Source organism: Panonychus citri, unplaced genomic scaffold (genome assembly GCF_014898815.1).
Source record: "Panonychus citri isolate SS breed McGregor unplaced genomic scaffold, ASM1489881v1 Contig00033, whole genome shotgun sequence".
Taxonomy (NCBI): domain Eukaryota; kingdom Metazoa; phylum Arthropoda; class Arachnida; order Trombidiformes; family Tetranychidae; genus Panonychus; species Panonychus citri.
Window position 1 is genome coordinate 1014119 of NW_026515438.1, and position 14968 is coordinate 1029086.

Below are 14968 nucleotides of genomic sequence, written 5' to 3' on the forward strand. Positions count from 1 at the left end.
TCAACTGGAAGAAAACCAATGAAACTACAGACAGATCAGGGTAAAGAGTTCACCAATAATAGAATAACTAAATTTTTCACGGACAATAATATTCATCACTTCACTACAACTGACGATCTGATTAAATGTGCCATAGTTGAAAGACTTAATCGTACTCTCAGAACAAGGCTTTACAGATACTTATCATATAAAAATACCCACAAATATATTGATATTTGGAAAGACCTCATTTCATCATACAATGACTCATTTCATAGAACAATACAAATGACGCCATCTGATGTTACAGAACAAAACCGATCCAAGGTTCTTTATAATATAAGAAAGTCACATCGTATCATAAAATCTTTACAGAAACCTTATCATATCGGTCAACAAGTAAGAATAAGCCGGAAAAAAAATTTGTTCGAAAAAGGTGCTACGAGTAATTTTTCCGAAGAAATATATAAAATTTGTAAAGTGAAAAAGACACCACAAGGCTACGTGTACTACTTGAAAGATACCGCTGGTGAAAAAATTACGTCAATATTTTACCACTACGAATTAACACCTGCCGTTCTTGGAGACCTTTTCAATATAGAAGTTTTAAAGACACGAATTAATAAAAGAACAAACAAGAAAGAGTATTTTGTGAAGTGGATAGGATATCCTAATAAGTTCAATAGTTGGGTCGAAAATGTGGAATCAACCTGATGAATACTTTGTTGATGCAGTCTCAAACTCTTCAATGGAACATTTTCCTGATAATACATTATCAAAATTTTCAAATAAACTACCTTATCCTTTACAACTAGAAGGTGAATGGGTAGCTGGAATTCAAGAAGTTTTCTATCCTGTAGATGTTAAACCATCTAAATATACACTGGATATTCAACTACTAACGAGTGGCTTGACTGAAAAGTTGACGAAAAAGATTGAATTAGACTCTGATCTGGATGCAAGTACTATTATTGCAACCATTAACAAGGCATTTTTAAATCTTTTCATGTCTGCAACTGAGTTGAAGCCTGATGAATCTGCAAAAGTTAAACGATCTATCGGATCAAAATTCCCTTCGTTGGACTTAGATGAGCTAACGAGTGAAAAGATCAAAACTCTTACAACTGAAGAACGTGAAAAAGTTTTAAATAGAATCAAAAATACAACAGTTGCTTTTCTAGAAAGTTTAAAAAGTGAAATGACTAAATACAAACTAGAGGCAACGTTGCAAAAAGAAAAAATAACAAACCTCGAAAAGTCTCTGAGACAGTACGTTGATGAAGTTGAGAAACAAAAGCAAGAAGTGAAATTACAGAGATCTAAGGATAAAGAATTGATAAAAGAAGCATCAAAGAAAAAAATTGAATTAGAAGAGTCAAGTAATAAAATAGAAACATTGACTGCAGAGGTTAAAAACATTAAGATTAAAAATGAAGAGAATAAGAATGCACTCAAAGCTAGTATAGAAGAAAATAGAAAACTTGATTCTATCATTCAAGGAAAAGCTAAAGAGCTATATAAACAAACTCAAGAATTCCAAATACAGATCCAAGATTTGAATACAAAAATTAAACAACTTTCTGAGGAAAAAGAATTATTACAAAATAGCCTTAACTTGAAAAAAGATGAAAGACAGAAAGATCAAGAAAAAAATCTTCTCAAAACTACTGTTGATCAAAGTAAATTGAATACAATGAATGAACAAATAACTGAATTGCAACTGACAAAACAGGATTTGGAGAATAAGTTCAAAAAGTTCAAAAGCCGTTCCTCATCTGAAATTGCAGAAATGACCCTGAAATTGAATGTTTGTAAACAAAATGAAACCAAAACTGAGTTTGAAAGCAGAAAGCAGCAAGAAAGTGTTAAAAACCACATAATTGAGTTGGAAAGTGTGATATCGAACTTCAAAGATTCAACAAATAAGCTAAAAGAAGAGATTAACCAAATAAACTTGGAGAGAATGAACTTAAAAAGAGCCATTGAATCATCACAATCTCGAGAAAGTGATTTATTATCCAGACTACAATATGAAAAAGAGCGAACTTCACAAGTAATAAAACAAGCTGAACAAAGTATGAAAGGTGTTGAAATCGAGAGAGCCAAGCTTGTAGAACAAGAGAATATGCTACTAAAGATTATCTGAGCTCGGGATAGTAGTTAACGCAAAAGGTGAAAATCCAGCTGGTGAATTGAACCACCAAATGTCTGTTCCCGGTATCACTATACATGAAGGAAAAACTATAATTTTTTCTGGAAACTATCAATCAAAAATATTCACACCTTATTTTGCTGACGTAAATTTCATTTCAGCTTTGGGCTTTGATGCGAATAGCTATTTAACAATGATTGAAGCCTTCAATAGAGGAGAAAAAGCCTTTACTTCACCAAAAAATTTCAGCTTGAACTTCAAATCACACCTTATGTTTATACATTCCGATATTGTAGCTGAACATTTTGTTGGTAACAAATCAGCTAGAGTTATGCGTGTTGTTCCTCTCAAGTATGGAAGTCAAACAGAGATGGTACATGAGAAATTTTTGAAGCCATTTTACTACCCAGTTCGATCGAATAGAATTGAAGATGTAAACTTCATTCTTTCTAACGAAATTGGTGAACCTGTTAAATTTAATTCAGGGAGAGTGTTGATTAGTTTACACTTCAAGCGTAACTAGTTGTATAAGAAATTAAATAGTTATTATATTAATAAAATTAATTTTTAGACTATTGAATTCTCTCAACACTCATTATAAAAATAAAAAAATAAAAATGAATAGAAAAGTGTATTGTGCTTGTGACTCTAACTTCAACAATTATTATAAAGCTCAGGTTGGAGGTGGATTTTCCGATATCAATGTATTCAGAGGTAACCCTTACCAACGTGGATTCGGTATTGGTAGCTTATTTGCAAGATTTGGTATTCCGGTATTGAAATTCATTGGTAAACATGTATTGAAAACTGGTGTTAATATAGGAAATGATGTATTAAATGAAAAGAAATTTAAAGAAGCCGTAAAGTCAAGAGTTAAAGTAGGTTTTAAAGAAGCTGCCACTGATTCTTTAGGAAAGTTGAATGAAATCATTCATCAAAAAGGAAGAGGTATTAAAAGAAAGTTATATAAGAAAGCTTCCCAGAAAGTTAAAAGAAAGAAAGATATTTTCTCTTAGAATGGAATATTTACATCCATCTTCGTTACCAGCTAATAAAAGTGAACTAGATCTATTCAATATACCACCAACACAAGTTGCAATTGATACAGTTTACGAAACTGATTATCGACCTTCGTCGGAACAGGACTTTGCTAAAACTTATGAATTCAATGTTCCAGCATCAGAAGATTTCACAGATCTAAGTGCTACCATGATACACATGAATGTACATATTGTGAATGATAAAAATTCAATAGTAAAATCATCTGATTTAGTCAAATTAGTAAGAAACTTTGGTAACGCTTTGTTCGAACAAATTGACTTGTACTTAGGTTCAACAAACACTTCACTTGCTAATAATATGTACCACTACCAAGCATTTATTGAAGAGCTATTATATCGATACCCTACAAATATTGATACATCTTTCATCAAAAACGAAACAGTTGTCAGCATCGATAAAACATATGAATTATATTATCGATTACATCTGCCTATGTGCATGCAAGATAGATTGTTATTGAATGGAGTTCCATTGATCTTCAAGTTTACCAGAAGTTCATCAGCATTTCCATTGATAAAAATGAAAGCTACTGATACTGAAAACTACTCAGTTAACATCAAAAACTTTTCTTTGCATATGAAAAGGGTCAAGTTATATCCAGACGCTCAAGCTTCGATTCTAAACACTCTCAACACGCATCCGGCTAAGTATTTCATCACAAGAGCTGACACAAAAAGTTTCACAATACCAATAGGAGTTTCTACCATTTCGATAGAGAACTTGTTTGTTGGACAACTTCCAAAACGAGTGATCGTTGGATTTGTTAAAGAAGAAGCTTTAAATGGTAATCTCGCGAATGATCCATTCAGATTTGAACACTTTAATATAAAATACATAAGTTTAAATATTGATGGAGTTATTATACCAAGTATACCTTATAGACCTGATTTTACTAAAGGGAATTGTATTCGAGAGTATGTCAATCTTTTTAGAGCATTGAATCAAGATGAAGGAATACCACAAATTGATCTTACATATGAACAATATAAGAATGATACAGTTTTATTTGCATTCGATATTGGTGGATCATTAGGTGCTGAAACAGGTGTTTTGTCATTGATCAAAAGAGGTAAAATTCGATTAGAAATACGTTTTAATGTGAACTTGACTGAAGCTATAAAAGCAATAACATTCGGACAGTATGATAACCTGTTGACAATAGATAAAGATAGACAGACAAGCATTGATTATTGAAATGCTTAATAGCCTTGATATAATGAAAATGCTGAGAAGGATAAAGTGGTTTGGTGGTGTTTTCCCAATAAACCGATTACCTATTTTTTTTAAGAAACCAAAAACTTTTATTATAAATTTGGATCCAAACTATAAGGAAGGATCACATTGGGTTTCGGTACATTTTTCAAGACGTGGGACTGCTTTGTACTTTGATGCGTTTGGAAGACAACCTGAAAATGATATTTTGACTTTCATTGAGAGAAATGCTCCAAGGGGTTTCACTCACTCCAATCAAAAGTATCAGGGGAATGAATCAACAGCTTGCGGTTTTTTCTGTATACTTTTTGTAGTACTTGCTAATAGATCTAGAGAATTTTTCAAAATTTTTTCGAAATGTAAACATTTGTTAAATGAAAAAAGACTCAAATTCTTGATGAAAAAATTTATAGATTAAAAAATGTACAACTGCTTGTTTCAGTACAATTTTTCAGCCTGGCTGAAAATTGAGCTGGAGCAAGCAGTTTTTTACTACTATCTTGAACAATTAAAACATTTCGAACCAATCGCACTTCCATCGAGCTCTCCACCTTGTAAATCTTTCTCTCCATTGTAATTGGTTGAAATCAATTACAAACAATTAACTAATATCAGCAAGATGATCAATAACAACATTCTGACAATTACATTGATTGCCTGCTAACGTTAGTAAATCAGCTTCTCTTAACATTAGTTTTTTTCTCGGCAACTTCGGTCAAATCGTTTACTAGACAAACGACCAATTTTATTGTATCATTTAACTGAAGAAAATTTCGCACAAATATTAATTATCTGTTAATTTGATTCTCAAATTTAAAACCGGTGAAAATAAACTAACGGTTAATTATTTTAATCCTAAGAAAATACTACTGAAACAGATTCGAATCAATAGATGTCGCCACTTATTCTTTTTCGCGTTTGTCCACCAGGTGGTCGATTTTCTATAAATTGATTGTAAGGAAAACCGATTGTTTTGTTTTGTTCAAATCTCTTTATTTTCATCTCTTGTGGATTTTATTTATTTACTTTTTATTTTTGTGGTCTTATTTTCTAAATCCTTTTTTTATACGCTATTAATCATGGGTGACATTGATGATGATATGGAAATCGAGTCGAACAATGAACAACCAAGTAGCTCTACATCATCAGGCGGTGGAAAAAAACGATTCGAGGTGAAAAAATGGTCTGCTGTTGCTCTATGGGCTTGGGATATTGTGGTGGATAATTGTGCTATTTGTCGTAATCATATCATGGATTTGTGTATAGAATGTCAGGCTAATCAAGCCTCAGCCACCTCACAAGAATGTACAGTTGCCTGGGGCGTTTGTAACCATGCTTTCCATTTCCATTGTATATCACGATGGCTGAAAACGCGACAAGTTTGCCCATTGGACAATCGTGAATGGGAATTCCAAAAATATGGACATTAAATCCTAAACACTCAACTTATCGATTGATCTAACTCACGTTTTTTTCTCAATATTTGTTTTTATCATGTTAATTGAAGACAAAAAGTTAAATCTTCGTAGGTCAATCACCTTATTTTCATTTACATGAATAAAAATACAATTAAATGAATTGATCTTCGAAAGTTAATACAGTTAATGAGTCAGTTCTGATTTACATTTACTAACAATTTCTCTCCCTGTGATCTCATGATATTTGTTGATAAGATGATCAACTCAATAGGCTGGTAAATATCCTTTCTGTCCATCAACTTTGATCTCTCGACGTTTAAACCATTTGTTTGGTGTGTTCATCAAATGACCAAGGCCCATCAACGGTTCCCAATTTACAGTAAATTAAACTCATCTTATGATTATCGGCATCTATACATCTCTCACCAACACCAAGTTGACCCTCTTCATTGAGACGGAAAAGTTGATTACCACCCGATGAATGGCAAGTGGAAAGATGAACAGTTCGTGGTGGTGCCGATGATCCAGTGTCCAAACATTTGTCGGTCGCTTTGTTTCGCACTTCGCCCCAATGGACATTTGCTGGAAGGGCAGGGAAATGTTTGTAAACAACATGACCGATTCGATCCATGAACCAGTCAAATGATTTACATTGAAGTTAATCTTTGATCGCCAATTGAGCGGAAACATCACCAGGATCATAGAAAGTGGCCAAAGGCTCACGGGTGTAGAAATAATCTCGATACTTTTGGTCCCATCAAATTGAGCTTCAAGGAAAACATTAACATGCCCTTAGGCTGCTTTCACTTCTCGATATTCAGTACGGATTATAAATCTTTTCGTTCAACAATTATCTTCCACCGATCAAATTATCTCAATCAACGAAATATGATTAACACTTTGGAAGTGTTCATTTTAATCAGGAATCGTTTAAATTAGTTACATTGATTTTGATAAAATTGAGGCAAAAAGTGATTAGTAAAAAAGTCAAATCAGAGTTGATTTGTTATCAAAAAATGTTTAACAATTAGTGTTGATTACAATTTACAGAGTGAAAAAGATTGATTGTCAAGATTAATGGTACAATTAGAAAACAACTATCACAGTGATTCGTATTGTTGATTGGTGATCAACAATCGAAGGGAAAATCATAAGAAATTAAAGTAATCATAACGATGATCAGAATCTTTTTGTGTTTGATTCGTGTCAGATTTAACGCAATCGTCCACCGACGCTAACGACGATTGTGACCCGTTCATGTAGATATGTTGAGATGGCATTTGACGGGTGGAGTTAATTGTTGCTGCGATTCGTTGATTATCTTGCATCGATTGAGGAACTGGAGGTAAAGATGAACTTCGTTCCCGAAAAATTCTCGCCTCATAAGGTGTCGAGTATTCTTGGTTCATATTCTCAGGTACCATTGTCCTTTTAGTGTAATAACACTTGAGTGTATCAAAATCTTTATTCGAGATCAAAGTTCGAGGTATCAAAGGTTGACCTCGATCGATCGTATCGTTGGCATATCGATGCAAACTTAAGACACTATTGTCTGTGGACATCATGGTCGGATGATGAAGTGTCGCCGAGGCTGGTAATGGACTAAGATATTGGAAATTAGTGGCCGGTGTGTGCGTCATGTAATTTGATCTGATAAGGTCAGTTTTCCGTTCTTCTATGTAGACAAATACATAGGCAACTGCACAAATGACCACCACGATGATAATTGTTATCGCAATTGGAATCACGATGAAGGAACCATAATATTTAGCACTTCGAAGGTCATTCTCGTAATTGTAATCATGTTGATCGCTCAAAGAATCTATTGAGCAGAGAAAAGAAAACAATTAATTGTGAATATTTTCTCAACATATTAATGGTAATTAAATTAAATTCCACTTGTAATTAGCTTGAGCCAAAGACAGAATTTAAATTACCAACGTCATCTTAGTTTGTAAATCATTCTAAATGTAAATTTGCTATCAAATTTACTTAATTGCGTAGCAATTTGATTAGAAACAGATACTCAAATATCTATCACAATCAGTGAAGAATCAAATGTTAGTAACAATTTAAATTTAAAACATCAAGTAATCAATGGGAAAATAAATCAACGCAATTAACTAAGAACTGAGATAAAATTAGAAATCAAACCAACTAATATTATGGATACTAATCAACAATCAATCAAATTGATCACTAATTGTGTTACAATCGATGAGCATTAGTTTGAAAAGAGTAAAGTGATTAACGTATTTAGTTGATTTTGAAGGAAAATCAATGAATTTTTTTTTCATGTAAATAAACATGGAGAAGGGAAAAGTTCTGATAATCTGAAATTCAATGAGATTATTAATTTTCTTACTCAGTAAATTATTCAATATGCTAATCAATATGTTGTTAAATTTATTCTGATTATCATTGATACGAAAATGAAAATGATTCAATCCAATTTAATCAGATTAACCTGGAAATCTCCTGTTGGATAGTTAATCTTTTAATAGTAAATTAGATGCTGAAGGTGATTAGATTAATCAATTGAAAATTAATCTCACCTGAATTGAATGAGTCCGCTAATGTTTTCACATTTATCGTTTGACTGGGCTCACTTACTCCATGATCTGAATCGATTATCATGTAAATATAATACCAAGTGTTACTTTTCAGTCCATCGATTTCATATTCATTTGATTTGGAAACTGTGAATGATTTAGTTAACCATGAAGAGTTTTCTTCCTTATAGTAGATTTTATAATCTAAGCAGATACAAGAGACAAAAATTAAATTCTGTTAACGATTATGATGATTAACTTACAATTGACATTAATATTGGACGAGGGTTCGTCTAATTTAACTACGAAGCCAGAATCCTTTTTCTCAGCATTTCTGATGATTGGAGCTTTAGGTGGATCTGTAGTTAATTGGAAACAATTAGAATTGGATTTCAATGACTAATAATGAACTTTTCGTTTATCAACTAACCAAAAGCCGAAGTAGATGAAAATATTGGAGGAGAAAGTGGACCTTCACCGGCGGAATTGTAAGCTCGAATTAGAATTGAATAAGTTGTTCCCGCTTTAAGTCCAGTTATTGTCCATTTTTGTTGGTACTTATTACTTGGTTCGCCGGTGAATGAAATGTCAATCAAACTGTAAGAGCTAATTTCAAAGTCGCTAGATGCTAACATTGAATCAGCTGATTCTTTGTAAGTTAAATGGTAACCAATTAATTTTCCTCGCCAGTGGTTGATTAAAGGCGCTTTCCAGGTCACTTCTAATGATCGGGTTGTCTTGGACTCAACTTTAATATCGATCGGTGTTCCATTGGGAATCTCTTCTTTGGTGTTAAATGTGATTATCGATGAAGGTAAACTCCGTCCAATTGAATTTTCAGCGATCATACGAAGTGAATAAACTGTCCCAGGTTCCAATTTATCTTTAATTTGATGAGTTAATTGTGAACCGATGATTGATTCTTGTTCAGTTTTCTCACTCAAAGTACCATTTCCAGGCCAATATTCGAGGATATAATTAATTATCGGCGACCCATTAGGCTGGGCTGCTGACCATTGGAGAGTAATTGATCGAGTCCAAATTGTATCGATTTTCAAGCCTTCAACAATTGATGGAACATCTAATCAAATCAAAATTAGATAGAAAAAGCAACTGTATCATTATCCTTGTCAACAATTACAATGAGACACAATTGAATAGTTAAATAACATCAGGGAACAATTAAGGTTGACATGGAAAAGTTTAAACAAATAACCCAAAGCTAATGATTTGACTTTAATCAAGTTAATTAGAGTGACATGTAGTCAGAAAAAAAAACCATCGAGTTTCAAATGACAAGTTTGAAATTAATCGTTTGGAATAATTGAATTAAATTGTTACCTTGAACAATTAGAACGTTAATCATTGAATCGTCACCGAAATCATTGTTAGCATTACAAAGATAAGAACCAGAATCGTCTAATTGAACTTTATCGATATGAAGATTGAACAAACTTCGATTGTGATCTTTCCCGGTATCTCCTTCGTTAATCATGTAACGTGATTGACTTGACGATGACAATTCAATTGGCTCCAATTTGCCGGATGAAAATTGCCGATGCCAAGTATTGATTATCGGCTTAGTACCAGAAGCCTCACAAGATAAGGTCACTTTGGTCCCGCGAGCGGCAGTAACCCGATTATGTTTGATTGAAAATCGAGGTCCCTCTAGATACAATATTAGATACAACAAATTGCAATTAACTCTAATTGATTATTTATTAGTCAGTAATCATTTTAATGTTTACTCAATCAACAATTGACAATCAGTTAATTGCCAATTATGATTAAAAAAAGAGCTCCAATGATCAGTTGATTGATTCATCCGAAAGGTTTATCATGAAATTAACACTTCATGAGTATCGATCAGTAGTAACTAATCATAATCACTAATCGGATCTATTTAATTTGAATTAACTGATAATCAATGAAACAAAAAATTCATTAAAAAAAAGTAAACAAATTTATATTTACAATTAACTTTCTCTCTTTCATGATCTGGTTATGATTTCAAGTGTTCTCATCAATCTCAAGCAATTAGCTAATAATTAAATTGTCACTCACATGGATAACTTACCATAGACTTTAATTAGAAACATCCAATTAATTGATTCTTTATTAGATGTTGCTTTACATTCATATTGACCAGAATCCTCTAATTTAACTGAATCAATTGTGTACGTTGATCCATGACCAATAGGCTTGTAGTAATAATCTCCTTGATCTGGATTTAATTGTTATCAATTAAAAACAAGTAGAAAAGGTGATTAAAGATAATTAATTGTATATTCTTATGGCGATAATCATAAACCATAATCAAAACCTCAGTGAAAAGGATAAACTTTTAAAGAGTGTAAACAAATTGGCTTGAAGAGAATGATAAATGAACGTAATCAAATCAATCAATCATTAGATTAACAATGGAAAATGAGTTAATCCAGAAAATGTTTTTTCTTCTTTTTCTCCAATTATCAGAATGAAAAGAGAAAAATTTTCATTGTTCTTCCGTTTTCTCCATAGATTTGAATAGAAGTTTTCTTTTCGAACCCATTACCATGAGTCTTTGTGTATTCGAAATTGTTGTTGAAAGATAGAGAACAGTTAATGATTCTGATCAATCAGAGACAAAAGACCAACATGGGAGAGAGACAACAACATGAGGTCTTTGGGTGAAATGGATGAGGATGAAGATGAAGATGAGAGGATGAGGATAAGAGTTCGAGGTTATTTTCATCAAAAATAATGTTTTTACCTCTTCGAAGGCTTCGAGGAGATAATGTATCTTTTTCCTCTCTCTCTTTCTTTTTTCTCTTTCTTTTTTCTTTCTTTGAGGTAAAAATGATGAACATAGAAAATAGAATGTTTCTGAGAATAGAACTGAAATGGGAAAAGGAAATTCAGTAGATGATGAAGAAGAGAAAGAAAGGAAATAAAAATTCGAAAATGAGTATAAGATGAGGGATGGAAAATTGTTCGCGTTTGTTGAAAGATGAATTAGATTCTACATGGATGAAGAAAGAAATTGTTAAGATGAAGATGGAGAGAGATGAATAAGAATAACAAAGAATATGATGATTATTATTATTATGAAAAAGGAAAGGGAAATAAAGAGCATGATAATATCAGGAGAATTAGAAAACTAATCAAGTTACAGAATAATTTAACAATTTATCCATCAGTTCAGACTCTCAATAGGCTTAACCTTAGGTGAGAAAGAATCATTAACCTAAATTCATCTTCGAAATCATTGGAAACTTTAATTGTCCAAAAAGAAGAGCAATTAACCGACTATTACAGAACCAAGAAAATATTATTTTTACAATGGAAAACAATGTAATCTCATTTTCGATGTAAAAAAAAGTTGAACCTAAAACAAAGAGAAGGTCAAAGACATTCGAGGAAGAAAATGAATTGAGATTGTCGAGTTTTCCTTTATATCGATAATCGATTCTCAGTTCAGTCATTGAGGTAGATTTCTAGTCAACTGGATGATTGAGATAAACAGGGGAAGATGATGAAAGTGATGGAAGAAGAAGATGATGAAGAAAAAGAGGTAAAATGTAATAGAGGGAATTGCGATTGACTAACCATTCAAATCGCAATAGGAAATACTATCAACAGATTACATGATTGAGTGAAAGGAACATATTTAGGAATCAGATATTCGGATGATGATGAAGATAAACAAGGTCACGAATCATAAATTTAAAGAGAAAATGAAAGTTACCTTGAGAGAGAGAGAGAGAGTGAATATATTAAATCAGCTGATTTTTTGCTCTTTTCTTCAGCAAATACAGAGGAAAAAAACTACGAAATGATTATGATTTTTTCTTGGTTACATTTCTGATTAGATTAACCATTAAATTGTCACTAAATTGTTCCATTTCCTAATGATTTGAAGATGATAAATTGTTTGGAAAGGAGAAATTATCACAATTTAAAAAGTGCGAAAAAAACTTTCTCTGGTTTAATCATCGCCATGGAAATGGTTTTCATTTTTTTCTGGTTATGCTTTTTTTCAGTTACGTAATCAACTTAATTGTTACAATTAAGTTGATCTAACGATTTTATTCCAACTGAAAACTCTTTAAATTGTTGTAATCATCAATTGATTTGGTTCGTTGATTTAAATGATTATTATGGTTACTTGTTTTTTTCTGATTTTCTGATGGTTTATTAATCCAGTTGCAGAGTTAAATTGTTATTTATGGTTTTCTAATGATTTCATAGTTGCTCTTTGATTTAGATTAATCCTCATTAGTCTAGATTAATGAGGATAAGATTCATCAAGTCATTAGTGGTCAATGTTGACAAGAAATCAGCTGATTGTGAAAATGACCAAGTTTCACTTTTTCCATTGACTTTCTCTCACAATCATTTGTAAATAAATCAACAATTAATCTGATTGGAGTGATGATTAGCCAATCTAATCCAACATGCTGACCATAACTGAGATTAACCCACTTTAATTGTAAAAATAGTTAATGGAAAAGCCCTCAGGTTACTAGATTTCATCAACGTTATTGTTTTTTTGTCTCCTTCTTGATTGTTGATTGGCTCTTATGTTGATAACAATAATTGATTATAACTAATCTACTAAGTAGTTTAATTGGCTGATTATCCAATATGTGTAAACTAGAGTTAACTGTTGAAAATAATTAACTAATTAACGACTGATTAACTGACTAATTACTGTAATTGCATCCGTTTGGAGGCTTAATCAGTAACAATAATCGGTTGATTTTTAGTCACCTTTATCCGTTTTTATCAAAACGATTAATTGTCACACATATTATTTGATTATAATTATATGGTAATGATTGACGATTGATGATAATTTGAAAGTCTACAATTAAATTAATAGTAAATTAAACTTACCTTGTGATGAATTAACAACTCTAAACCATGAGATGGTTGGATTTGGTTTACCATGAGCTGAACAATTGATCACAATTGAATCACCTAAACCTAAATCTAAATCATTTGGACGTAAATCCCATCCAAGACCAGAATCAATGGCTAATAGTGATTAAAGTTAATTGTGACAATCAGGTTAATAACCAATAATGAACCAGGAATACAGGAAAAAAAATGATATTGAAAAGCAAACAATTAGAAAAATATTTAATTGTATTAAAGTAATAATCATTATTATCGATAAAATTTGCTAATTTTGCTAATCCACTTTAATTGTTAACAATCAATACCATGAATTAAGGTGAGTGACTTGTTGAAAATTAAAAGATTGTCCAACAGCAACAATTAAATTTGATCAATACAAATAACATGAAACTGAATTAAAAGTTATCGTGTTAAATTGTTACTTTTCAACAACAATTGAAATACAATTGGGTTGAAACAATTAGTAAATTGTTTCGGAAATTTAGCTTTCAATAGAAAAGAATACAATTAATCTTTAATTGCTCGATTAATGATAAACTTTTCAATGTCAATTTATCTCTAATTTAAACAGTTAATTGCAATCATAAAAGTGATTCAATTAATCAATTGGATTTAATTGTTTAAAACCATTTCCAGAGGTAATGTAAACAAATTGCTGATATTAATCATTGAATATGATAAAATATTGATAACAATTAAATCTAAACAATAACAGTTGGGATAAACAAACTGTTCACAATTAACAATCAAAGTATGATTGAGCAATTAACTTTAATTGTAAGACTATTTTAAGTCAAGTATTGATAAAAAAACTTTTTCCCCAATTAATAAACTATTAATACTTTTCATCTAATTTAAATTTAAATTGATAATTACCAGATTATGATTAACTCAATTAGCTTGATTGTTAATTTAAAAGCTTAACGTTGACGTAACTAAATTAACTAACTAAATCTAAATCATCTTCAAAGATAAACAAAAGTTTTGGTTAAGTTAAATTAAGTAAACTAATCAAGTAACAATTTGATTATAATGAAAGGATTGATTGTTGTTGAATAAAGTTCACAATTAATCACATAAATCACAATGATTAATGATTAAAAAATCACTGAAAAAACATTACAATCAGTTGATTGTTATGAGGTATGAACTAAATTAAAATCCACTGGCAGAAACAAACCACAAACAATCAACAAGAGCACAATTAATACTTACATATGATGGATGGTAAACAATTAAACACAATTAATACTGAAACAATTAGAAGCATAATTGATTGTGCAAAATATTGATTATGTTAATAAACCACAACAATTAGAAGACAAAATTAAGACGGCAATTTAGATCGGAGTTGAAGAAAACTAAATTAAATCAATATCCATGTTGATGAGTGTTTGATTGAATAAAAGGAAAGTAAATGAACAAAATATAATCAACAACAATTAACTAATCCAACCATAGGTTTTGGCACTATGGTGACTATTGTTACGATAAAACAATTAACTTGATCATAGATTGATAATCATGATCAACATTGGAACAATTAATTAAAAAGGATAAGTGATAACAATTAGAAATAGACAAAAGATTCAATGGGAAAAAAATATTAGATTGAAACTGAATTTCAAGTGAAGTGGATAAAGATCATCATAACAAATGAATGAAAGTGAGATGATGATGAGGAAGATGAA

The 14968-nt window shown here is 31.3% G+C and overlaps 3 protein-coding genes across 3 annotated transcripts; 1 reads left to right on the forward strand and 2 right to left on the reverse strand.

Moving 5' to 3' along the window:
- The first annotated feature begins 5367 nt into the window (after nucleotides 1–5367).
- Nucleotides 5368–6001, forward strand: LOC128397458 (E3 ubiquitin-protein ligase RBX1). The gene has a single exon (XM_053358184.1). It carries the CDS (start codon nucleotides 5485–5487, stop codon nucleotides 5833–5835), a length of 351 nt encoding a protein of 116 aa, XP_053214159.1. The 5' UTR covers nucleotides 5368–5484; the 3' UTR covers nucleotides 5836–6001.
- A 30-nt stretch (nucleotides 6002–6031) lies between these two features.
- Nucleotides 6032–6580, reverse strand: LOC128397436 (N-acetylgalactosaminyltransferase 7-like; the record flags this gene model as incomplete). The annotated part of the gene is given in 1 exon segment (XM_053358163.1): nucleotides 6032–6580. A coding segment is annotated over 1 exon segment (441 nt), but the record flags the coding sequence as incomplete, so codon positions are not given.
- A 130-nt stretch (nucleotides 6581–6710) lies between these two features.
- On the reverse strand, nucleotides 6711–14960 carry LOC128397456 (cell adhesion molecule DSCAML1-like). Its single transcript, XM_053358182.1, has 8 exons — nucleotides 14493–14960; nucleotides 13254–13394; nucleotides 10453–10599; nucleotides 9717–10043; nucleotides 8806–9456; nucleotides 8639–8734; nucleotides 8379–8579; nucleotides 6711–7645 (listed from the first exon to the last, which is right to left on the reverse strand). Exons 1-8 carry the CDS (start codon nucleotides 14545–14547, stop codon nucleotides 6972–6974), a joined length of 2292 nt encoding a protein of 763 aa, XP_053214157.1. The 5' UTR covers nucleotides 14548–14960; the 3' UTR covers nucleotides 6711–6971.
- Nucleotides 14961–14968: the final 8 nt, after the last annotated feature.

Excerpts from the sequence above, each read along its gene's own strand:
- LOC128397458 (XM_053358184.1), top strand. The coding sequence starts at position 5,485 with ATGGGTGACATTGATGATGATATGGAAATCGAGTCGAACAATGAACAA.
- LOC128397456 (XM_053358182.1), bottom strand. The coding sequence starts at position 14,547 with ATGCTTCTAATTGTTTCAGTATTAATTGTGTTTAATTGTTTACCATCC. Across the intron at positions 10,600-13,253 it reads AGTTGTTAATTCATCACAAG|ATCAAGGAGATTATTACTAC; the intron begins GTAAGTTTAATT and ends AATTAAATCCAG. Across the intron at positions 10,044-10,452 it reads GTTTCTAATTAAAGTCTATG|AGGGACCTCGATTTTCAATC; the intron begins GTAAGTTATCCA and ends TATTGTATCTAG.